Genomic DNA, 27129 nt, shown 5'->3' with positions numbered 1-27129 from the left:
TTGTTCTGTTTCTATCTCTCTTTGTTGTAGTCTGAAAAGCAGCACTGATGTATGCAGTTTAAATCAGTATTTTAGTTGTTTTTCCCTTAATTTGCAATCTTACCTCTTCAACTACAGTATAGAGAATGCCAAGAACTTCTCAGTCTCTATCAGAAATACCTGTCAGAACAGCAAGAAAAGCTCACCATGTCTCTCTCAGAACTTAATGCTGCTAGGATGCAGGAACAGCAGGTAAGCCATCTTTATTCTTACCCTTTCTTATCTTTAATGGATCACCAAGATTGCAGAAGAGTCATTTGTCTTTTATTTAATTGTCACACTATATGTAATATTGTTTAAAAACATATATATCATATAAGTTGATGTCTTTTGCCTTCCCCTTTGCTTTTCCTCTCCTGTTCCTGGGACCCATAGTTCCCAAGTGCAAGCCCTGAGTTCAAACTCCTGAATGAATGGATGAAGAAAGAAAGAGAGAGAAAGAAACAAAGAAAGAGAGAGAGGAAGGAAGGAAGGAAGGGACAGAGGGAGGGAGGAAGGAAAGAAAGAAGAAAGGGAGGGAAGGAAAGGGGAAAAGGAAGAGGAAGGGATAAGAAAGAAAGAAAGTTTTATATGGGCTGGGACTTGGCTCAAGTGGTAAAGTGCCTGCCTAGACAAATGGATGCCCTGAGTTCAAACCCCAGTACTACCAAAACCAACCAAATGAAATAGGAAAAGAGTTTTGGCTAAGGGAACTCCAGTTTTGAACCTAAAATTTGCATCTATAGAAAAGTAAATAACTAATTATTATTAGAGTAATAATAATACTTCTGGAATGTAAAATAGTTGAGATTTTTAACATAGCCTATTTTATAAAGTCACAAACTTTTAAAGATGTAGCCAATGTATTTGTATTCAAATTTGAAAAAAAAATTTAAATGTTTTCTTTTGTTCTCTTTTCTGAAAACCTACATTATAAAATGATCAAATCTTGATTATTTATATGAATTTTCCCTTCCACTTTGAAAATAGGTGAAGAAGTTTTTAAGGTGCCCCTAGCCTAGTAATCTTGAGTAGGCTAGAAAAAAATTATAGTGTGAAGATCACATTTCTGGTCTTTGTTTTCACATTTCTAGGTATGCTCTCTGCATGGCACAGGTGATATAGAAGTCACAAAATTGAAGGGTAACTCATTTGTCAAGGGTGTAGAGGACCTCTTGTTTAACAGTGTTAATAGTCTTCCAAACATTAGTAGATAGAGTCAAGAAGTAGTGACTAAAGAATAAAAGGAAACATCAGTAAAAACCCACAAACAACAAATAAACAAAAAAAGGAATAGTTGCTAGGTGTATCCTAAAGACATCTAGAGTAGAAGACCTTACCTTTTTTTTTCTATCTGTTTCTGAAATTGGGAGGAGGGGGAGAATTTTCTCAGCTGTTTGTGATTTAGATTTAAGGTAGTGCTTTCTTGGTGGGTTTCACTGATGACCAGTTAACACTGCTTCCCTTAGCCTTTAACAATGAAAGCCAAAAGTAAAAGTATTACAAGTACTAGAAAAAAAATTTGGCCAAGTATATGGAGAAAATGTACCCTCAAAAAAAGATACCTGAGCTAGAGGTATAGCTCAGGTATAGAATGTTTGTCTAGCATACTCAAAGCCCTGAGTTCAATCCCACAGCACCACAGAAAACAACAAAAACAAAAAATATATTTTTGAATTTTCATTTTGACTTAATCAAGAGAACATTTTTAAACCATGTTTTCAGCAAGTGCCTGGAAGTTAAGTTTTAGGTTATGTCTTGTAATAGAATGAAACAGAGTTCAGGCCACCTGTGGGCTCTGCCATTTGAATCTAGAGAATACCATTTGAGTCTTTAAATACCAAGGAGAAAAAGTCACTGAATTTCTGGTTTATCCTTTGGTTTGTTCTTTGTGACAGGCTTCTCTATATGAAGCAAAAGTATATGGTGTTTTTGATAAAACACCATGCTCTTAATTTAATGGTTAAATTTATCAGTCTTTTATGGTTTGTGCTTTTTGAGTCCTTTCCTCTTCTAATGCATAAAATATTCTTGTACATTGTTTTTAAATGTTTTCTTGTTCTGTCTTTTTCACGCAAGTTTCTGATTCACTTGGAATTGAGTTTGAGGATTGATGTGAGACGAGTTTTTTTTTTTTTTTTTTAATCATATGTGGCTTTTCTTTGTACTATACCTTTGGTTTTGTTTTTCAGTGCTGCAGACCAATCCAGGGCCTTGGGCATGCTAGTCAAGTTTCTGCAACTGAGCTATATCCATACCTGTCAACTGTTTCTTAAATGTTGTGTGATTCCCTTTCCTGGACCTCTCTTTTATTTTGCCAGGGTACCAGCAGTGGTTCTGAGGAGAAACTACTTATCAAGAAACTAATATGTAATCGATCATTCCTATAAATAATATGATTAAATAGTTGCAGTCCTGTTATGAGGAGATCTCAAATATTAGAACCATCCATATAAAGAGCTAGGGGAAGAATGTCTTGGCAGAGGAAATAGCCAGGTTCTCTATCAACTGGAATAGTCACTTAGAAATGTAGTAAAATGAAAAGCTGAAGAGAAAGACATAGTTCAAAATATGAAGTAAACTAAAATGTGGTATGATTCTGAGGAGTTGAATTTTTAGAAAGGAGATTTTTTTTTGGCCTCTATACTTAGAACACTTTTTCAAGTGTCTGGGCTAGTGACCGCAGGCTGACATATTACTTGCTATGAATTTAATCACATACCCTGTTTCTGCTGTGACAAGTATTTTCATATTTTATGTTTATAGACCTGCTTTCAGAATAAACCTGTAAACAGTTGGATTGTATTATCTAGTCTCTGAAAAGAATACAAATGGCAAAACCTTGATGGTGTGAAAGAAATGATGGAGCCGTTAAAAGTCTCAGTCTAAAAGAGGCAAAGAGGTGAAAGAAGTGTTAGATGCTGATTTTCTTATTTAGAGAATTCAGATTCACAAAATGTAGTATAAAGTGATCTAGCAGAGATTATAACTACTGAAGTTGGAAATGTTTTACAAATAAAGATAACTAAGAACAACTTTATACGATATAGTGTAAAAATTAGGTAAATTCCATTATAGTGAGGAAAATACTAAATGTTGCCTAATAAGTAAATATGTAACTGTAATTGTAGAAGTAGAGGTTAAACATATTAAAGTTGTGGAGTAGCACTAAAATAACTAAAGTCAGAAATGAAAAGAGGGTGTAATTACTTCTGAGGAATGGGATTGGGAGTAAGGGACCCAGATGTTTTATTTTCCATTTTATTTCTTTCTATAACTAGTCTGTGTTCATCTAATTCTTTCCAGATAATGCAAATAGACTTTAAAAAGTTAAAGATATGAGTTTATGCTGAAGAATTAAAACAATAATGGGAAGCTGAGGAATGTCAAAGTCAGTTGGACATCTAGAATAGTCTTATGAGTATTATATAATTTATTAATCCACTTGTGAACTTTCTATATAAAAAAATTTATATCTTGTAGTAGTCTAATGGAAGTGAACCTACTTAATGTGAGTTACAAATTTAAAGTCATGGTAATATTGCATATACATTCATTCATTTGTAGAAATTAATTGATGGAGTAAATCTCAAAGTATTACTCTGCTTGCCTGTCCCTGATATGATCCAAGGTAGTAGAAAGGAAAGTTCACAATGGCTTTGTTGTATGAACTTAATTATATTTATTTTTCTTTGTTATTTGTAGTGTAAAGTGTTGAAACTAGAAATAATTTTGAGATCATCTTCTTCAGTGACAAAGAGCCTTTTCCTAATATATATATAACTAGCAGTCAAAATCATGTGGATTTTGAGAAGATATCCCCTCCCCAGGTGATCCTGCTATGCACCTTAGGTGAGAAATCCTCATTTCATCGAGCCTCTTCATTTTCAGAAGTAGAAACTTAGACCCTGGCATTTGAATAGCTGATTAGTAGCAGAGCGTATGTTGGCTCTTAGCATCCCAAATTTCACAAAGTTCTAGTTTTGAAAATCTGCGATCTCTTTACTTTTGCTGCTATATGTTGTTTCTGTTGGTCTAGAGTGTTTTCTTGACTTATTTTGCTAATTTTATTATTTATCTTCTTTTTTAAAAACTCTTTCAAACAAAAAGTCTAAAACACACTATCTCCTTCTGAAAATCAACCCTCCCTGTTTCAGCCTCACCTCTACCCTCATTTTTAGTAATACACAGTGTTTTCTTTTCCTGAGCTAATACTAATTGGCCTACTTTTGAGTTAGGAGTCTGCTGTGTTCATACTAAATTGGTTACCAGTTCACCACCCACCTCCCAACATCCAGGGTTTTATTTTTATCTTTTACTTTCCTTTTTTTTAAATCCCTGAATGTCCATACTTTTTATATTCCTTTCTTGTCCTTTTACTGTAAAGTTCACCAATTTTTATTGAAGTTCTGATTTCTTTTTTACAATTCTCAAACAAACAAAAAACATTTCAGCTGGCTTCAGTGGCCCAAGCTAATTGGGAGGATGGCTGTTTGAGGCCAGTGCAGGCAGAAAGTTTACAAGACTCATCTCAACCAATAGTTGGATTCATTGGCACATGCCTGTCATCCCAAGCTTTGGGAGGCTGAAATTGGGAGGATTGCTGTTCCAGGCCAATCCGGGGCAAAAAAAAAGTTTGTGAAACACCATCTCACCACAAAAAAGCTGGATGTGGTGGTATGTGTCTGTCATCCCAGCTACTGTGGGAAGCTTAAAATAGGAGGGTTGGGGTCCAAGGTAGCCTGGGCAAAAAGCGAGACCCTGTTTCCAAAATAACTAGATTAAAAAAGGGACAGAGGCATGGCTCAAGCACTAGAGCCAACCACCAACCTGTGAGTTCAAAGCCAGTACCTCCAATAAACATTTCAATAGCAACAAATCACTGATAACGTTAGTAAAGCAAAAAAATGAAATGATTGCTCTGAAAATTGTATGTATGATATGACTGCTTTGTCGTTGTGTCCTTGCTCCATCCCCTAATGGGGTAAACTATTCTTTGTACTTTGTCATAGAATATATTAGGCAGAGCTTCATATAATGTACCTTGCTCCTATCTCTCCTATCCTGGGGTCTAGGAAAATTCTCCTTGTGCTAGTTTTTGGTTTTGTTTTTGTTTTTTTAGTGAAATTAAATTTGCATTTTTCTTTTTCCCCTTGTAGAACTTAAACTATACAGCTTTTCCACAGGGAACAGAAGAACTTCCTTATTGTTTAGGGATATAGTTGCTTATAGTGATAATAATGATTATTATTGTTTATTGATCACTTCTCTGTGTCATTTGCTTTGCAAACATTATCTTTTATTCTCAAAATGCCGTAAGTAGTTATTGTTCTCTCCTTTTGACAAATGATGAAATCGCTTTTTATAAGGTAAGTAACTTGCCCAATGTTACAAAGTTAGTGTTAGACACACTATCTCAAAAACTTTTTCTGACTCCAAAATCTGTTCTTTTCCACATTTCATCTTTTTAGTCTCATACTTAATTTTAACAACCGCAACAATAATAATGATGGCTTGCACTGATATACCACTTACCCTGTACCAGTTACTACTTTAAGCTCTTTATGTATATTGACATATTTCTCACCTTAACTTTATAAAATAGGCACCATTATTATCTACTTTTATGTAGGGCAGAGAGAATAAATAACTTGCTCAAAATCAATTATTTATAGCTATAATGTGTGGGGCCAGGATTCTAACACAGTGGTTTGGTTGTTACTGGAGTAGATGTCTATATTTCTATTTAATTGATTTTAATTAATTTTTTTGCATTTTATTTATTATTGTGCTGAGTGTGGATACATTGTAGTGTATACCAAGGTTCTTACAATATATCAGATACATCATACTTGAATTCCTTCCCTCTACTTCTCTCCCCTATCCTCCCCCCATTCCTGGAACAGTTTCAACAGGAATCATTTTTGCGTTTACATACAAGTGTATATGTTGTTGTTTGCACCATATTCATCTCTTACCCTTTCCTTGCCACCTCCCCCCTCACACCAGTGCCAGCCGCCTACTCCCGTCATCTCCCTGGACAGTACCTGTTCCGCCCTCTTGTTCTCTGATTTTGTAGAAGAAAAAGCCTAATAGATAAAATGAGAAACATGACATTTTACTAATTTGAGATAAAAACAGCTACATAGGGAGTTTCTTTGTGTTGTTCCCAAGCATATTACAGCTCCAGTTGTTATGCCTCTTCTAGTCCTCTTCACTCCTCCCTAGTCTGCTTCTCATGGTGGCCCTAGACAGTTTAAATTTTCTATATTCATTCCTATACAGTGAGCACATCAACCTCATTCAAGTTTTTGGTTTCCTTCCCTTACCCTATCCCTCCCTTGCACAGCCTTCCTTTCTGATCCTGGCTAACTTCCCTTAAGATGATGTTCTCCAGTTCCATCCATTTACCTATGAATGACAAAATTTCATTCTCCTTTGTGGCTGAGTAAAATTCCATTGTGTATAAATAACACATTTCCTTAATCCATTCATCAGTAGTGGGGCATCTTGACTGTTTCCATAGCTTAGCTATTGTGAATAGTGCTGCAGTAAACATGGGTGTGCAGGTGCTTTTGTTGTAACCTGACTTACATGATTTCTGAGTCTTTTAAAAGGGCTCTAACCTTTAAAACCTTTAACTAAATATTTGGATTCTTCATAAGTTTAAATACTTAGCTTTTTCTTTTTTTTACATTTTTATTAGCATATATTATTTGTAAAGGGTAGTTTTATTGTGATATTTACTTATGTGCTTACAATGGATCTTAATTAGATTCACCGATTCCATCATTCTCCCTCATCCTCACTCCCCTCCTTCTTAGAACAATTTCAGCAAGTTTCATTATTCTATTTTCATATACATATATAAAGTACATCCACCATATTCGCCCTCCATTTACCCTCCCCCTCACTGGTACTCACCCCCAGATAGGACCTGTTTTGCCTTCCTGTCCTTCATTTTTTTAGTGTATATTGGTTGTTAAATGGGGTTTTACCATGGTATTTCACACATACATATATATGTGATGATTGTTTTATTACTTATGATTTAGGAAGGAATGTGTTTAATTCTTTCCTTCGTTTTCCTTCCTTTCCTTTCTTCCCTCCTTCTCTCCCTCCCTCCTGTCCTTCTTTCCTTGCTTCCCCTTCATTCCTGTCTTTATTCTTTTTGTGTTTTGGTTTGTATAGCTAGCTTCTCTGACTTTCATAAAAGGTTTCCAATGAATATAAACTTCTTAAAATGTCTGACATTATTCCACATCCCCCCAAAAGGTTATGTTTAAAACATAGTAAATTATGTAAAACATCTCTGTAAATGTTCTCTTCAGTCTGTAAATTTCTAACCTTGATTTTCAGTGGTATTCAGCTGAAAACAGTTTGAAACCAAAACTATATTTCTTCTAATTAAATATTTTTTTGAATTAGCATACATTAATAATATGAGGGAGTCAAACTGTGATAATTCCAGAGATGGGTGGAGTATCTGTCTTTATTCTTCAATCAGGCACATCAAACACATGGCAGAGTATCTGCCATGAACTGAGTATTCAACCAATGGTAACTGTTGTTGTACAGTTTTTGTTATTATTCCAATAAAATTCAAGAGATTAATGCCTGAGTAATAGTAAATAAGGTCAGGAATTGATTTAAATAAGTATAAGTATATATATAAGTATATGCTGTTTACTTGCTAAACTTTTTTGAGAACAGCCTCTATTGCTAGGAGTTTTTAAAATAGCACCAGTTCTTCTCCAGTGGGGTCTCTTTTCCAATTCTAAATATTACCTTACATCTGGAATGCCATTTAATCCTAAGGAAAGACCAATTTGTAGTCCAGAACAACAGAATAGCATGCTGCTTTGAATAAGCATATTGTTTTGTCTTGACTTCTTAACAGTGGGCCTCAAACTGTGTCTAATCTGGAAAATTGCATTTGAAATTTGATCAATAAGGCAAAATCAAGTGGCCATATATAACAGTTATTCAGCTGCTACTCTCAGCCAGTACCTTCTTGCTGGCATTATTTACAGTTATAAAAGATAAATGATGTATATTGAGAAGGTATGAGGTGATTGCAAAGTTGATATCTGTTTTTCTCAGCTCCACCATAATAAAACAGCCAAGATAATTAACTCTCCTACCATCTCCTACAAGGGCATGTCCCAAATGACTTTAGATTAAAACCAAACAACAAAAAAACTACTTAATGACCTTTGGTATAATATCAAAAGTTCTAACTTTTATGTCATTGGAGTCTAAGGAAGAAAAGAAAAAGATATTATATGCAAAGAACAGGAAATATAACCAATTCTCAAGGGAAAGACAGCCTCTGCAGTGTTGTTTCTTAAGAAGTCTGTTGTAAGACAAAAATGAGTGTAACATTTCTTGTTTAAAACCTTGGGAACATTTGTAAGGGTATACGTAAGGATGTTAACTTGAAAAGCAGAACAAAATGTCTTGAAAATAAAGTACTGAAACACTTTTTCTGGTGGAGAATGCTATTTATCTACCTGTTATCCTATCTTTCCTTCTTAACTGAATGCCAGTTTTATTGAGAGTAACTTACATAGCCTAGTTACATAGCCTACATTACCCAGCCTCCTTTGCAGATGAGGTGGCAGTGGGCTACAGTATGGCCAGAGATGTAAGTCTAAATTGTTCCTTGGGTTTTCTAAGAAATCTCATTAAGAGTACAGAGGTACAAGAGTATGGAATGGGTAAGGGAGTCTCCATTGTCATGTCTCTTTTTATTTTTTGTCCATTCTCTTTTTCCTCTATGGCAGGCAGTTCTCTACCAGGGCTGATTTTGACCCCCAGGAGAAATTTGGCAGTATTTGTAAACAGTTTTGGTTGTCACAGCTGAGGCTTGCCACTTTCATCAAGAGGCCAGAAATATTGCAAAACATCCTACAGTATCAGGACCATGCCTAGAGCAAAGAATCATGAAGTCCAAATGTCAGTATGCCAAGTTAAGACAGCCTGCTCTACTGAATACTGACCTCATTTTGGAGATTGAGCAGTGCTTTTATGACTGTAAAGTATCATGACCATGTCTGAGCTGAGAGACAAAAGGAACTAAAATTCCTAATAACGTTGTAGGGGTGCTAAAAGAGCCATGAATTGTGTGCTTCTAGACACCTCAAAATAAGAAAAAAATAATCATAATTTGTTTAAGCCAGAGAGTTTCTCTTCCTTTACATTGTTCTTAACTATCAGAGAGCGTCCATTTAGAAACGGATAGTCATAAAAATTAGGACAGCAAAAGTATAAATTGTCACGAAGAGACGTTAGGTACTGAAAAGAATAAAAAGCTTACCATGGTATATCCAGGCAAAGAGGCATTCTGTAAAAATTGAGTAAAGAAGTATAAAATCTGGCAAAATGACAAAAATTTTGGGATATTGACATAAATTTGCTTATTATTGAAGTATCTCTTAAGTACCTTAAGAGATACTTAAGATTCACTTTGTGGGTATCTTTAATGAGGCATTTTTCTGTTGCTATTATAATGTATTCATTCTGATGCCAAAATATTCTCATTTAAACAGCCACTAGATCTATGGTTGTTTTAGACACACAGGGACTTAACAAACTGCTTTGATCTCCAGTGCCTGTGGTTGCAAACCCACTAAAAGGAAGGTGGTAGAGATAAGCAATATATACATGTAGAACAGTTAGAGGGAATGTTTGTTTGGATCCTTGAAAGCCTTTCTGTTTTGGGGGCAACATCAAAACTAAAACATTAAGACTATCCTTGGAACCTAATTAAAATGGTTCTACCATCTGAGATTATACCACATGAAGATTTAAGGAACTAAAGGAAACTAAGTATTCTGACCTAAGAGAAATAAATATATAGCAATAATCTATGGAAACAAAAAATGAAAAATTCAACCAGGTAAAATTCCTATGAAATTGCCTCATGCTCTCAAGCAAGTGAAATTTTAAAAATATATTCATGCTAGTTTTAGCCGTCATAGTTCAAGCTCATATTCTTCTAAATTATAAATAACCTACAAATACCACTTTGTAGGATACTGGAAGCGTAGTGCACTCGTAAATTTGCACCTGTGATAACCTGATTCTCACTGCAGAATTTAGGGGCTGAAAAATACTCCCAAATCCTCTAAGTCTTCTAATCAAGTCCCTTGCAATTATGGGAAATTGTATATTAATAAAAGATACAGATTCTGCTCTAAAATGCTTTAGTTAACTAAGGAAATAGCAAATACGTACGTGATCTGTCTGTTGCAGGAATCTCAAGCTGAGATATGGGACACTGAGCCAGTTTAGCAGGAAGCAATGTTTTATTGTGCTGGCACAGACTCCGCGGACTTGTGTACAAAGGCTGAGCCCAAGAACAAAGAGGTCTCACCTTATATGCCCTTGCAAGCAGGTTGCAGAAGCAAAAAGCAAAACTCAACCCACATATGTCTGCATGTGACTTTATTGGCTATTTTTATTCCCCCAGTGCCATGTGACCTTCTTCATGTTTCAGTTCTTTCTTTAAGTTTTATCTCTCCGCTTAGCCATCCCTTCCCCCTGCCTTATTATCAGAACACAGCCTGTTCTGTTTCTCTTCTGGTCCTCCTCCCTGCTACATGTCCACTAATGTCTCAAACTTAACATGATTAAAATTAAACTCTTGATTTCCTCCCAAATCTGCAATTGCCTCATCCACCTGTTATTTGCACTCCTTTTCTTTCTATATCTCAGGAAAAGTCTTTGGAAACATTTATTTCTCTTTCTTCCATTGCAGATCCAATTCATAACCAAATCTAGTCCATTCTTCCTTCTAAATATATTCCAGCTCTTACCATTTCTTATCACCTTCATTGTTCTCACTTGAATATGGGTACACTTTTTGCCTGGGTTAGCACCTAGGTATTTACCCAAATGAAATAAAAAATCTGTACTCACATGAAAAACTCTGTATATTTATAGTGGTTTTATTCATAATCACTAAAAGTTGGGAGTACTTCACAAAGAAAAGGGAACAAACTGTTGACATACATGCCACATGTGTAAATCTCAAATTCATTATACTGAGTGAAAGAAGCCAGACTCAAGAGGTTATATACTGTATGAGTCCATTTATATGACATTCAAAAGAAGGAAAACGACAGAAACAGAAGCAAGTCAAGGGCTGATGTTGGGGGAAAGGGTGATTACAAAAGAACGCTGGGCTTTTTTTTTGACATGATAAAATTGTGTGTGTGTGTGTGTGTGTGTGTGTGTGTATGTGTTTTATTGGGAATTAAACCTAGGACCTTGGACATGTTAAAAACATTCTTTACCTCTAAGCTACACTTCCAGAAGATTATTATCTTAATTTTTATAATGATTACCCAACTGTATCAATTTCTCAAAAATTGAAAAACAGTACACCAAGAAAGGTGAATATTACTGTATATAAATTGTACTTTAATTTAGAAAAAATGAATTGTTAATCATATCAAAAGATTGTATTATTCAAAGTTTAGTGTGCAAAACAGAAAGCACTCTAGGTATTTTGATCAGGAAGGAATTTAATATGAGAAGGTAAGTGTACATAAAAGCTTGAAAGGGCTAAACAAGAAGCAGGCTCTAGGTTAGACTCCCAGAAGTGACTTAAGAGCAATATAAAACTAGTATACTAAAGGAATAATACTCTGAGACAATATTGGAGCTATGTTGGGATTTAGGAGCAAACTGATACAACTGTCCTAAAAACCCAGGAAACTTTGACCCCTGTCAGTAAGATAGGGAATCAGGTGCCTTCAGGGTAGTATGGCCATAGACAAGATGTAGGGGTTAGGAACTCAGATAAGGAAGTTCCTGGTGCATCTGTTGCTGCCACAAATGCTGCAGTTATCTGCAGTTCACTGCAGGAGAGAATTCTCATGTTCTCACCATTGCCAGCAGAAACTTTAATAACACAGGAAAGAGAGAGAGAGAGAGAGACTTGTAAAATCAGTGAGATTGGTAGAGCCCAACTGATCTCTAGAGCTTTGACTGCAAGAAATCTGGAATATGTGATTCATAACTATCCAGATTCCAGATTTTATAATTAAATGGAGGATAAGATGTGAGGGAGTGAACCAGGCCTCAGTATTCAGCACAGTATCTAAATTTCCATTAAAAAGAGACCATATAAATAAATTATGGCTTATTATACAGTAGATGAAGGATTGAGCCAGGTAGTGGGTATTCAGTAAGTCAGAGTGTAATTGCATTCTTGAGTGTAAGTTAGTAAATACAGGTTATTTAAATGTTGAACTCTTAAATCTAGCCTATGCCAAAGCCAATATTTATATTGCAATTTCTGTAATACTGCTTTTATATTTGTGCTGTAAACATTACTATTTCATGAAATAATCAAATAACTTTTGCAAAATTAGTTTAAAACAAGTTAGAAAAATGAGAATTTTTCAAAATGGCAAATAATATAAAAGATCTTTAAGAACCTTCTACATAAGGGAAATCAGCCACAGATAATCAAATTTATATAGAATTAGTGATAAATATGTAGTAGAATGTAATCTTATTTCTTTACTGTGAATTGCAGACATTGTCTTCCAAATGGTAAATGGATCACCTTTCTTAGAGGAATGGCCTGGTGACATCCTTTCAATTTTACCTACTAGAACTAGTTTGTATGTCAGGTCTGTGTTCCTGTGTGCATATATATATATAATATATATATATATATATATATATATATATATATATATATATTATATATATATATAACAGTGAGTTTGGGTAGACTCATTGAAACTGAAGTTTCAGAGAGAAGAATGTCAGTCTGGGAGCACAGTCTTGTGTTAAATTCTGAGCTCGTTCATCTCTGCAATTAAAGTTCAACATTGGAAGTTTTGTTTTATTTATTTATTTATTTATTCATTTTTCGTAGGACTGGGGTTTGAACTCAGAGCTTTGTGCTTATAAAGCAGGCGCTCTACTGCTTTAGCCACACCTCCAGTTCCAGAGTAGTTTTAAATTAAAAAAAACCAAGCTATTTTATTTTAAAGTGCACAGATAATGAAAGGAGAGTGAATTACTTCAGAGCTAAATGACCAGACTTCCCCAACAGGTTTAATTACTTTTATAGTTTTTCCTAAATGAAGACTCAAAATAGCCATTTTAAGTAAACTAGGCCAGCTCTTTCATCTTCATTGCAAACTTCAGACCCTAAACAAAGCATGAAGCTTGGCAGTGCACTGTTTAATTTTCAAATTGGATTTTTCATTAAATTTTATGATAACTTTTTATTTTTATTAAGTTGCATCTCAGCCTTCTGTTTAGTCTCAAGAAGATTTATGGCAAATGATTGGGTGCTTATTTGGACAGACAAATACAATAAATCAGTTTACTCTTTCAATAAAATGTTACTGATAGAACACATTATTCTGTTCAATATTAGGTTATCTTTAAAATTAGGCAGAACATTAGTGGTGATGAAACTAGTTTCAATCAATACATTCCTGTAATGAAACCTATTGTATGAGAAACTTCTTTTTAAGAGGAAAAATGCCGTTAGCAAAACTACTGAGTTCTGACTCTAGAGAAACATTTCACAGCTTCTAAAAACTATTTGGTAGAAATATTTTGCATATTTTTAAAGTTAAGAAGACATTTTCTTGAAAGTTAGAACATGAATGTTTCTTAAGTAATTTTTACTTAATTGAGGGGTTTATCTGGTATTTGACCTGGCAGGAACCCAAGTATGTGCCTCACTGAAATTAAGGTCAGAGAGGATTTTAACAAAGGTAGAGCCACTGGCACACTGTGGAGGTATAAGAATCACCTGTTCTCTTCTGATTGGCTAGAATTACTGATTAAATTTCTTAATAGATGTAAAATTAGTAATATTCAAATAAATGTGATACAGATTTTAGTGTTCCAAAATTCATATAATGTGAAAATTTACTGGGATTCAATCCCTGATTTAGACCCTTAATTACCCACAATATCCCCAAGTGAAATTTTAGAATTATGACTTTAAAATGAAAGATGGCTGAAGTGTCAGAATTATATTGCAGTGTTCAGAGGTACACATGATCATTTGGGAAAACTGAAGTTTGGTGGATTGTTCTGTGACTATTAAGATGGAACTTTAAAAGATAGTGCTTTTAAAGAAGGCTGCTATTTAATAATACAACCTGGAAATTAAAGACCATTGGGTGTTAAATTGCATATATCTGTTTGCCATTGAGAAGTTTTTTTGAAAAATAGTTTAGAGATGCTTTTACTCAACACATTGTATGGTCACCTGGAAGTTTATGAAATCTGGAGACTTGTCAGAGTCCCAGATTTACTCTCTTCTATTATGTATTTTTACCTGAGAGAAATGGAGATAGAGATGTTATCCTAGTGTGGTTTCATTCTCATTAAATTCCTAAGAAATTACAGTTTAGGGAAATGAAGTTTATGTTAAAGTGGAGAAATAGTTAGGAAAATCAAAGCCATCATTGCACATTCTCTTGGCTCAGGATAGATTTTTCATATTCTATCAGGTAAATAACTTGCACATATTGCTATACAACTCTAATAACAAATAAGTGAGCTCTATGCTTTCAGAATACTACTGCTATCATTTTATAAATAGGCATATTCTTCTCTTTCTGAATGCAGATCATCATAGTTTTTTCATTCCAGTGGCAGATTGCCTTAAATCTGCAGTGGAATTTTACTGTGTAAGGTAGCAGTAAACTTGATTCTAGCTTTTACGTGTCTTACTTCCTCCTCAAAGTTTTTTAAAGATATTTCTAAAGGAAGATTCACTTTTATGTTGTTCATGTCTGTGAACACCTGTGAGCCATTGAGTTTAATTTCTTACAGCTAATAATGATTTCATGTGGATACTTTGGTGGCTATGTGGCAAGGAACAACTGATTAATGGATTATCTATGCAATGTCTCTGTTTTTGGTTGTTTTTATTTTTCACAACATTTTAACATCATCCATGTTTATGAGATACTGATCTGTAGTTTCATTTGATGGTTTTGTCTGGTTTTAGTATTGGAGTAATTCTAGCTTCATCAAATGAATTGGAAATTGCTTTCTCCTTTTCCTGTTTTCAGAGTCAAAGCTTTTTTTTTTTTAAATGATTGGTAGAATGAATCCCTGAAACTATTAGGATTGGTGTTTTCTTGTTAGAACATCTTATATTACTACCTTACTTTCTTTTATTTACATAGGATATTAAGGTTTTTTATTTTGTCTTTAGTAAGCTTGGTATTTTCTGTATTTCAAGGAATTTATTTCTTCGAGGATGTTATATCTAGTAACTAGCATTAAATGTTTTTAATATTCCTTTATATTATCTTAATAATGTCTGTGGCATCTGTATCTATGTGCCCCTTTTTCAGTTTTGACTTCAATCACTTATGCCATCTTTTTCTTGATAAATTTTATTTTTTAACAAAGCAGTTTTTATCAGATTTTTTCGACTGTTAGTTTTCTATTTTATTTATTTCTGCCCTGTTTATTTTGTTTGCCTTCACCTTTTGCATTTTAATTTACATTTCTTTTTTCTATCTTGCTAAGGTGAACATTTATGTCATTGGTTTAGAACTTAACTTCTTTCCTAACATGATCATGTGTCCCATAATGATGTTTCCAAATGACAAACTACATATATACAATGTTGGTTTCATAAGGTTATATTGTCGAGTGACATTATAGCCATCAAAGTCATGTCCCCAGTAACCTACTTCCTCCAACCAAGCCGCACATCCTAAAGTTTCCACACATTCCCAATGGTGCCACAAGCTGGAGATGAAGCCTTCAGCACATGAGCTTCTAGGGGACATTTCCGATCCAAACCATAACAGCACTTCACGTATAACGTGCAATGCATAACCCTACAGCAGAATATCCATTTCCCGCTTCCATTCTTTCTATTACATTAATTGATTTACTTCTACATACTATAAACTCCACAATTTTTCTATTATTATTGTATTAAACAGTTATCTTTTAAATAATTATACATTGCTTATTTTCCATTTCTGTCAGTCCACATTTAGCTTTTTAGATCTAAGTTTCCATCTAGGAATGGAAAATTGAGTGAACTCATGGTTATTTTAGTAAGGGTTGAATCAAAAGCTGACAAGAAATGCTAATGAAGCTAAAAGACTTGCCCAAAAGTAGCTGAAACCTTAGACAAAACCATGGAGTTAGATTTTCAACCCAATAATCAAGACTTGTAGAAGCACTTTTATTTCTGTAATTGTTATTTAAATCTTTACCTATTTTTCACTACTTTGGGCCTCCAAAATAAGTGCTCTTTACAAAATTCCTATGATAGGATAATTTGGGATTTATTTAATTATAAGTTACTGTAAATCTGATAAAAATGTAACATCTGTCCCCTAAAGTTTCTAAAGTTAAGCATTTTTGGCCCATGGGATTAAGTATCTTCTCTTCCATATTATACCTAACTTCTTTAGAATGACAAACAAAAACGTCATTCAGTTTTGTATCTCCCACAAGATTTCTTACTGTGTGCTTATGGTCATGACACACTTTTCCCCTTCATAAAAACTTTTCCTAAAAATACCACTAAATTTGTGTGCTAAAAATCTAGTCATTAGGTATCAAAGATGGTTTCAATGAGAAAATCCATTTTGGGGGCTATTTTAAAGTAGCAGTGAACACGTCTATCCATACACAATAAACAGCTAGAAAAATGAATAAAAAATATTAAAAGAGTTTGTTTCAAACTTTGGACAATAGGCAGTGTAGGTCTATGATATCTGGAAGAAAGCAAACAAATAAGCTAAGCCCTACAATGGCCTTTACCTTTTGAGTAGATAAACATTCAGACTATGGCAGAGAGGAAATCCTAGTACAACACAAATACCTGGTTGTGTTGTGTAAATAAAGATCAGTGTTCAAGAAAGTTAAGGTACCCAGAAGTTGTAGGACTGAGCCCCAGAAAAGAGATAGCTATGCCAAAAAAAAAAAAAGAGTGATTTGCACACCTAGGAGGCTTGCCACCATCCTTTATGTAGAAAATCCTAAGGAATCTACAAACAGCATAACCTCTTGACTAGTAGGTTCATAAAGGTCACAGGAGACAAACTCTGGTACTGTACAGGAATTATGAGGGACATTGAAAAGTAATGGAGAGGAAAGAAAAAAAGTGAAAAGAACTCAAATATGTCTTGTCTTTTCTTAGAGACCTGGAAGAAAAAAAAGTCATTTGTAGACAAAAAGTATTGACTGGAAAAGAATTTATCATATTCACAAAAGGGGGATCAATGATAGATACTTCTGTATGGACCAGTCGTAGGGTAGGAGGCCTGAACAGGAAAGAAAATTGAGTGCACCCTGTTGTATGAAGTGAGGAAGTGCAAACATCTGAACACTTCCCATAGCTACGTGGAATCTATGTGTGATGGCAGACGGCATTTGCTAGTGTAGTGATTCTCAAATGTGTTCTCCAGACCAGCAGCATCAATATCACCTGGACAGTGGTTTTTTTTTTTTTTTTTAGGACTTGAGACAGGGCTTTACTACATAGCCCAAGTTGGCCTAGAGCTTGCATTCCTCCTCTCAGTGACCCACGTGCTAGGATTACATGCCTGTACTACCACACCTGACTTATTTGTACACTTCTTAAAAATGGAAATCCTCAGGTCCCACTTCACACCAACTGAACTAGAAACTCTGGAGGTGGGGCCCAGATATCTGCATTACAGCAAGGTGAATCTTAGAACACTTGTAATCTCTGTGCTGGTGTAATGTAAATGGCATCTCAATCAAATCGCTGGTGACTCTTTTCACATGCAGTTTAGTTAATTTGTTTCTCAAAATTATCTACTTGATGCAGATAGATTTGAAGTATTTCAATCAGAAAAAAATGATCATTTTACTTAACCGCACAAATGCTGGGAAACAAAAAAGTGTCTGCAAGATAGAAAAATTTGTCTTCAAGTCCACAGGTCCCTTCCTGTATTGTATTTTAATCCATTCTTATGTGGTGTGCTTTTTCTGTGATTGATCCTTGTTGATAAGAGGATTTAAACTAATTTTGGTATAGGATGAGATAATCAAATATGCTAGAAATGATTCCTTTAAGCTTAAAAGGATTTTTAAAAACTACTTTGAAATGTACCAACATGATATTTTCTTAAAATACAGCTTTTCCTGGTTTAAGTTGTTGCACTTTTTTCTTTACTTCTCTTATTTTTCCCATTTCTTCTCTCAGTTCTCCTCCATTACTTGTATTTCTTCTTGCTACCTCATCTTTTTCCCTTGCCTCTCCCTCATAGTATGCCTTTAGAGGAGAAAAATTCAGTTTAGGGTCAGATTTACCTGAATGACTACTTCTGTTTTCCCAACAATGTTAAGGAAAAAAAGTCACCCTATTGTGTAGGCATTTGATTACAGATGTGCTTGGTGCTGCCTAGCTCCTTTGCCCAGAAAGCTGCTCTGTGAAAGAAATCGTGCCTTCTCTGATTAGTTTCTGGAGGGCATTGAAAGATAACATTTTTGTATCTAAGTTGAAGAAGAAGCAAGTTACCCTACCCTTCTCTCTGTTAGAGGAAGTTTTTGTTAAAGTAATAAAATCAAGCTGACCATGGTGTCATTTGAATCGGTACATATTTAGGCACTAGCAAATAAGCCTGATGGACCCTGGATGCTCTCTACCCCCATTGAAATTGTGCCAGTCTTCCTAGGTGAGACTGATTGCTGGAAAACCTTTACATAAAGCTCATTAGAACAAATGGCTTGTGTTGAACAGATGAAGACTTTTTGGCATGTGTGAATATTCCATACAATTTGAGTTGATTAGTTGTTATTGACACATGCAAAAACAAGAAGACTACTGCCAATATGTCTGGTTCATGTTCTCGGCCACCTGCTCTTTTTATTTAGTCGTTGCCTATACGTACTTTCTAGTTTAAATGCCCAAGTCCATGCTCCCTTTCCACATTAAAAGTGCTGTAAGAATCCAGGTTCATGTTGCTATTGACACATGCACACATAACTCTGAGTAGTGTTTAAGGACAGTAATCTATCATTAGGTCTTCTACTTTCTGGCTTACAGTTAGTGTAGAATTAAAAACTAATTTACGTGGTCTTTAAGATATTGCAAATAATAAAACTGATTAAACATCATACTATTTTTGACCCCAGCCAAAATGTCCAAATACAGTTTATGACACTTCAAAATGATTTCCAGACCCTAAAAGAATATATACTATAAATATTCTTCTAATAACTTTTTATTTGAATTTCATCATCTCTCATTCTTAAAGTAAAGAAAGCAACATCTGGCTCACTATTTGAACTGCTATTATTTTTTTGTGTCCTTGTTAACTTTGCTTCTTTGCACCTGTTTTCAGCAAGCTATTATTTACTATGTATATATTGCATAAGTATATGAGGCTTCATGTAATAGATCACACCCCAGATCAAATGAGTTTTCAGTCAGCCGATTCTAAAGGGCCATGTGAAATAAGATTAAAAAGTGTGGAGTTTTTGGATTCCAAGGTGGCGGCTAGAGGGAGGAAGCAGAAAGCGAGACTCCTGTAGTGAAATCTTGGAGAGATGCTGGAGACACACTTTGCAGGCATAATCACTGAGAAGAGGCATAACTTTGACCCCTCCACACCACCAGCCAGCGCAGAGAATCTCCACTTCATGTTAAACGGAGAAGCCAGGAGGGCCCCCGGGCCACCAGTCACCCGTGCCCAGACGGCTTGGGAAGACGTGGACCAGGTGAGCTTCACAGTACTGCGGTACTCCCATAGACAAGCCTGGGCCAGAGCAGCATAGCCTCCTGGAAAGACTGACCCCCACCGAGGGGAAAAAGAGAAACTGAGTAATAAGCAATAAGAACAATAAAGACACACGGGAAAGAGGGTAGAGCGCACTGAGCGCTGAAGATTGGGGGAAGGGAATCCTTCCCGGGACTGTAAATAAACAAGCCAGGCGGGCCGGAGGGCCTCTGGCGGGAGCAGGGGCGCGTGCCCAGCAACCAGGAGTGGGAAAGCTTGTAAGAGTGGCGGAGGGAACTCCACAGGAGAGGAGGGAAGACCCACTTCCCACATGAACTGTAAACAAACATGGCAGCTGGCAGGAGCAGCAGCACCGCCCAGTAATCAGGAGCAGGAAAGCTTGTGAAAGTGGCAGTGGGAGGAAAACTGCACAGGAGAGGGGGGAAGACCCACCTGCCACATGAAGAGTAAATAAACACACAGGCCTGACAACGCAGGTGCACTGTCACCTTTCCCAGTGCTTGGAAAGGGGAAAGCTTGTAGCAGAGGCTCCCGCACAGGAGAACTCCGAGTAATCAAAGCCAGCAGGGCCAGGTGAGTGCTAAGCTAACCCCAGAGATCTGCATAAATAATGCCGCCAGCAACAGCAGGCTGACAGCAGTGGGCAGGTAAGCCACAGCTGCAGATACCATTCTCAGAACTGTCTCCAGACTCTTTTTTTTCTTTTTCTTCCTACCTTCAATGAGAGAGCAACTGAATTACACCTGCATGTGGAAAAACTTACTGAAACTGTATTGCATTTGAACTTGGGACACTTGGTGGGTTGTGTGTGTGTGTGTGTGTGTGTGTGTGTGGGTTTAGTTTTGTTCTACTTTATCTGTGCCCTTTGATGAGACAACTACAGAACAACATCTGAGGTACCATCTCCAGTATTGGAGACTGAGATGGACACCCAAATTATTAAGACTGAAACTGCATTGCATATAAACTTGGAAGTTTTTTGGTTTTTTTTTTTTAATTTTCTATTTTCCATTTCATTTTAATTCATTTTTATATATAGATATTTCTTTCATTTACTTATTTTTTATTTTTATTCTTATCTTTATTTTTTTTTAGTTTTGATTTTCAATCCTCTGTCTGTCTCTCTAATGTCTGTTGAGCTTACTGTCAATTAGTACACTAACGCTCCCTGTTTATACCTTTGAAACTTTCTTGTCTGAAATCTTGTTCTCCTTTCTCCCTCTTGTCTGTGTATTTGTTTTCCCCTTTTCTTTAACTTCTTGCTTTCCATCTCAGCTCACCCTTCCATTGTAAATATTACCATTGTTATTATTACAAGCTAGAAAATACTTAATTGCACACAGTACAGGGACAGTAACAACACCAAAGACAATGACGGGAATACAGAAAAAACAGGGAAACCAGTTTCCCCACAGCAAAAAATTAGTACAGGAACCAGAGGGGAATGAAGAAAACAAAAACTGAGATCCAGACTCCAACAAAATGAAGATAAACTATGCCAAAGAACCCAATGAAGCCCACAAGAATAATTTAAAAGAAGGCATACTACAGGTACTCAATGAGAATTTTATAGAGATGATACTGGATAGGGTCAACCAAAATGTACAGGAGACACTGAAGAAATTCCAAGACAACAAAAATAGAGAATTTGAAAAAGCAAAAGAAGAAATAAAGGAAACCATAGAAGCACTGTATAAACACCAAAGTGAAACAGAGAACACGATGAATAAATGGATAAATGAACTCAGGACAAAAATAGACAACATTAAAGAAGAAAACTGCCAGGATATGGAAAACCTCAGAAAAAAGAACGAAACAGAACTGCAAAACAAAACAGAAGGCCAATCCAGCAGAATAGAACAAACAGAAGACAGAATCTCAGAACTTGAAGATGAAATGGTAATTAAAGGAAAAACCGAAGAACTATTAATTAAACAACTCAAGACCTGTGAAAAGAAAATGCAAGAACTCACTGACTCCATCAAAAGACCAAACTTGAGAATCATGGGCATCAAAGAAGGAGAAGAGGTGCAAGCAAAACGAATGCATAATATATTCAACAAAATAATAATGGAAAATTTCCCAAATCTAGAGAAAGATATTCCCATACAGATGCAAGAGGCCTCCATGACACCAAACAGACCAGATCTAAATAGAGCTATCCCACGACATATCATCATTAAAACAACAAGTTCAGAAACTAAGGAAAGAATATTGAAGGCTGTAAGAGAGAAAAAACAAGTAACATACAAAGGTAAACCCATCAAATCACAGCAGACTTCTCAACAGAAACATTAAAAGCAAGAAGAGCATGGGGTGAGATCTTCCGGGCACTGAACTAAAATAACTTCAACCCAAGGATGCTCTACCCAGCAAAGCTATCATTCAAAATAGATGGAGCAATAAAAGTCTTCCATGATAAGCAGAAACTAAAACAATATGTGACCACAAAGCCACCATTACAAAAGATTCTGCAAGGGATCCTGCACACAGAAAGTGACACCCAACTTAACCATGAAAAGACAGGCAGCACCAAACCACAGGAAAAGAAAAAGTAAGACAGTAAAGAGTAACTTCAACTTAGGTAAACACAATCAAACCTTCCAACAACTAAGAGAACTAAATGACAGGAATCACCACATACCTATCAGTACTAATGCTTAATGTTAGCGGAATTAATTCACCCATCAAAAGGCACCGCTTGACAAACTGGATTAAAAAGGAAGATCCAACAATTGTTGCTTACTGGAGACCCATCTCACCGACAGAAATAAGCATAGGCTTAGGATGAAAGGCTGGAAGAAGATTTACCAAGCCAATGGCCCCCGAAAACAGGCAAGAGTAGCAATACTTATCTCTGACAAAGTAGACTTCAAACCTACATTGATGAAACAAGATAAAGAAGGACATTCCATACTAATAAAAGGGGAAATAGAACAAAAAGAAATAATAATCATCAATCTGTACGCACCCAATGTCAATGCACCCAATTTCATCAAACATACCCTGAAAGACCTAAAAGCATATATAAACGCCAACACGTTGGTTGTGGGAGACTTTAACACCACATTATCATCAATAGATAGGTCATCCAAACAAAAAATCAATAAAGAAATCCCAGACCTAAAATATGCAACAGATCAAATGGACCTAGTAATGTCTACAGAACATTTCATCCAACTTCTACACAATATACATTCTCAGCAGCCCATGGAACCTTCTCCGAAATAGATCATATCCTAGGGCACAAAGCAAGTCTCAGCAAATACAAGAAAATAGAAAATATACCGTGCATACTATCTGATCACAATGCAGTAAAAGTAGAATTCAACAACAAAAGTAAAGGCAAAAAACATGCAAACGGCTAGAAACTAAATAACTCATTACTTAATGAAGAATGGATCGTTGATGCAATAAAAGAGGAAATTAAAAAGTTCCTGGAAGTCAATGAAAATGAAAACACAACCTATCGGAACCTATGGGACACAGCTAAGGCAGTCCTGAAAGGAAAGTTTATAGCCATGAGTGCATATATTAAAAAGACTGAAAGATCCCAAATCAGTGACCTAAGGATACATCTCAAATTCCTAGAAAAACAAGAACAAGCAAATCCCAAACAAATAGGAGAGAAATAATAAAAATAAGAGCTGAAATCAACGAAATAGAAACCAAAAAAACCATAGAAAGATTTAATGAAACAAAAAGTTGGTTCTTTGAAAAAATAAACAAGATCAATAGAACCCTGGCAAACTTGACTAAAATGAGGAGAGAAAAAACCCAAATTAGTAGAATCAGGAATGCAAAAGGGGAGATAACAACAAACACCAAGGAAGTCCAGGAAATCATCAGAGACTACTTTGAGAACCTATATTCAAATAAATTTGAAAATCTTAAAGAAATGGACAGATTTCTAGATACATATGATCATCCAAACCTGAACCAAGAGGAAATTAATCACCTGAATAGACCTATAACACAAAGGGAAATTGAAGCAGCAATCAAGAGTCTCCTGAAAAAGAAAAGTCCAGGACCTGATGGATTCTCTGCTGAATTCTATCAGATCTTTAAAGAAGAACTGATACCAACCCTCCTTAAACTGTTCCACGAAATAGAAAGTTAAGGAAAACTGCCGAACACATTTTATGAAGCCAGTGTTACACTTATCCCAAAACCAGGCAAAGACACCTCCAAAAAGGAGAACTATAGGCCAATCTCCTTAATGAACAATGACGCAAAAATCTTCAACAAAATAATGGCAAATTGAATTCAACATATCAAGAAGATTATTCACCATGACCAAGTAAGCTTCATCCCAGGGATGCAGGGGTGGTTCAACATATGAAAATCAATAAACATAATAAACCACATTAACAGAAGCAAAGACAAAAACCACTTGATCATCTCAATAGATGCAGAAAAAGCCTTTGATAAGATCCAACATCATTTCATGATAAAAGCTCTAAGAAAACTAGGAATAGAAGGAAAGTTCCTCAACATTATAAAAGCTATATATGACAAACCTACAGGCAGCATTATACTTAACGGAGAAAAACTGAAACCATTCCCTCTAAAATGAGGAACCAGACAAGGATGCCCACTATCCCCACTCCTATTCAACATAGTACTGGAATTCCTAGCCAGAGCAATTAGGCAAAAAGAAGGAATAAAAGGAATACAAATAGGTAAAGAAACTGTCAAAATATCCCTATTTGCAGACGACATCCTATACCTTAAAGACCCAAAAAACTACTCAGAAGCTTCTAGACATCATCAATAGCTGCATCAAGGTAGCAGGATATAAAATCAACATAGAAAAATCATTAGCATTTCTATACACTAACAATGAGCAAACTGAAAAAGAATGTATGAAAACAATTCCATTTACACTAGCCTCAAACAAAATCAAATACCTAGGTGTAAACCTAACAAACGATGTGAAAGACCTCTACAAGGAAAACTATACACTTCTGAAGAAAGAGATTGAGGAAGAGTATAGAAAGTGGAGAGATCTCCCATGTTCATGGATTGGTAGAATGAATATAGTAAAAATGTCGATACTCCCAACAGTAATCTACATGTTTAATGCAATTCCCATCAAAATTCCAATGACATTCATTAAAGAGATTGAAAAATCTACTGTGAAATTTATATGGAAACACAAGAGGCCACGAACAGCCAAGGCAATATTCAGTCAAAAGAACAATGCAAGAGGTATCACAATACCTGACTTCAAACTATATTACAAAGCAATAACAATAAAAACAGCATGGTACTGGCACAAAAACAGACATGAAGACCAGTGGAACAGAATAGAGGACCCAGATATGAAGCCACACAACTATGAGCAACTTATCTTTGACAAAGGAGCTAAAAATATGCGATGGAGAAATAGCAGCCTCTTCAACAAAAACTGCTGGGAAAACTGGTTAGCAGTCTGCAAAAAACTGAAACTAGATCCATGTATATCACCCTATACCAAGATTAACTCAAAATGGATCAAGGATCTTAATATCAGACCCCAAACTCTAAAGTTGATACAGGAAAGAGAAGGAAATACTCTGGAGTTAGTAGGTGTGCGTAAGAACTTTCTCAACGGAACCCCAGCAGCACAGCAACTAAGAGATAGCATAGATAAATGGGACCTCATAAAGCTAAAAAGGTTCTGCTTATCAAAAGAAATGGTCTCTAAACTGAAGAAAACACCCACAGAGTGGGAGAAAATATTTGCCAACTACACATCAGACAAAGGACTGATAAGCAGAATATATAGGGAATTTAAAAAACTAAATTCTCCCAAAACTAATGAACCAATAAAGAAATGGGCAAGTGAACTAAACAGAACTTTCTCAAAAGAAGAAATTCAAATGGCCAGAAAACACATGAAAAAATGCTCACCATCTCTAGCAATAAAGGAAATGCAAATTAAAACCACGCTAAGATTCCACCACACCCCTGTTAGACTAGCCATCATTAGCAACACCACCAACAACAGGTGTTGGCGAGGATGCGGGGAAAAAGGAACCCTCTTACACTTTTGGTGGGAATGTAGACTAGTACAACCACTGTGGAAAAAAATTTGGAGGCTACTTAAAAAGCTAAACATTGATCTACCACTCTTGGGGATATACCCAAAAGACTGTGACACAGGTTACTCCAGAGGGAACTGCACACCCATGTTTATTGCGGCACTTTTCACAATAGCCAAGTTATGGAAACAGCCAAGATGTCCCACTACTGACGAATGGATTAAGAAAATGTGGTATGTATACACAATGGAATTTTATGCAGCCATGAAGAACGAAATGTTATCTTTTGCTGGTAAATGGACGGAATTGGAGAACATCATTCTGAGTGAGGTTAGCCTGGCCTAAAAGACCAAAAATCATATGTTCTCCCTCATATGTGGACATTAGATCAAGGCAAACACAACAATGGAATTGGACTTTGAGCACATGATAAACGCTTTAGCACACAAGGGAGGGGTGAGAATAGGTAAGACACCTAAAAAATTAGCTAGCATTTGTTGCCCCTAACGCAGAGAAACTAAAGCAGATACCTTAAAAACAACTGAGGCCAATAGGAAAAGGGGACCAGGAACTAGAGAAAAGCTTAGATCAAAAAGAACCTAGAAGGTAACACACATGCACAGGAAATTAATGTGAATCAACTCCCTGTATAGCTATCCTTATCTCAACCAGCAAAAACCCTTGTTCCTTCCTATTATTGCTTATACTCTCTCTACAAGAAAATTAGAAATAAAGGCAAAATAATATCTGCTGGGTATAGAGGGGGTAGGGGGGAAAGGGAGGGGGCAGAGTGGGTTGTAAGGGAGGGGGTGGGGGCAGGAGGGAGAAATGACCCAAGCCTTGTTTGCACATATGAATAATAAAAGAAAAAAAAAGTGTGGATATCTCATATCAATGACAGGCTACCTATCATAGCAGACTTTACAGAGATGGCCAAAGTCCTAAGGCAAGTAGCAGGAAATGGAAGATTTCTTAGTCAAATAGCCCTATTTTTACTGACTTTATGCTACTTACCAGTGATTTCAGAATTCATTTCTTTGTTGTCTTTTTGAGCTACAATATTAGTTTTCATTAAAGCAGACTCTGCATTCACTGATGATTCCCCAGTACAGAATAGTACTTTATACTTGTATTTGATAAATGTCAGTGACTAAATGACTATTTTCTTTTTTAACAGTTTTATTATATAGTTTCTCATTCAAAGTGTATAATTCAGTGATTTCCGATAAATTTATAGACGTATGTAACCATCACCATGATCCAGTTTTGACCACCCCAGAAGGATTTCTCATGCTCATTTTCAGTCATCCCTGGTCCTACCCTCGGGCCCAGGTAAACCACTAATC

The 27129-nt window shown here is 35.8% G+C and overlaps 1 protein-coding gene across 7 annotated transcripts in view; it reads left to right on the top strand.

Annotated features, from left to right (window-relative positions):
- The window catches only part of Kiaa1328 (KIAA1328 ortholog), a 291633-nt gene that overhangs the window by 111938 nt on the left and 152566 nt on the right, over positions 1-27129 (top strand). For all 7 annotated transcript variants that reach the window (XR_012447056.1, XM_074069919.1, XM_074069918.1 and 4 more), the window contains one exon: positions 104-231. Coding sequence is in view for 6 of the 7 variants with exons in the window: in XM_074069919.1 (XP_073926020.1) it covers positions 104-231 (128 nt within the window). In the remaining variant the exon portion in view is untranslated. The remainder of the gene's footprint in view (positions 1-103; positions 232-27129) is intronic.

This window comes from Castor canadensis, chromosome 4 (assembly GCF_047511655.1).
Source record: "Castor canadensis chromosome 4, mCasCan1.hap1v2, whole genome shotgun sequence".
Lineage (NCBI taxonomy): Eukaryota > Metazoa > Chordata > Mammalia > Rodentia > Castoridae > Castor > Castor canadensis.
Note: the sequence above shows the minus strand (reverse complement) of the source record. Positions and strands in the feature narration are given on the sequence as shown.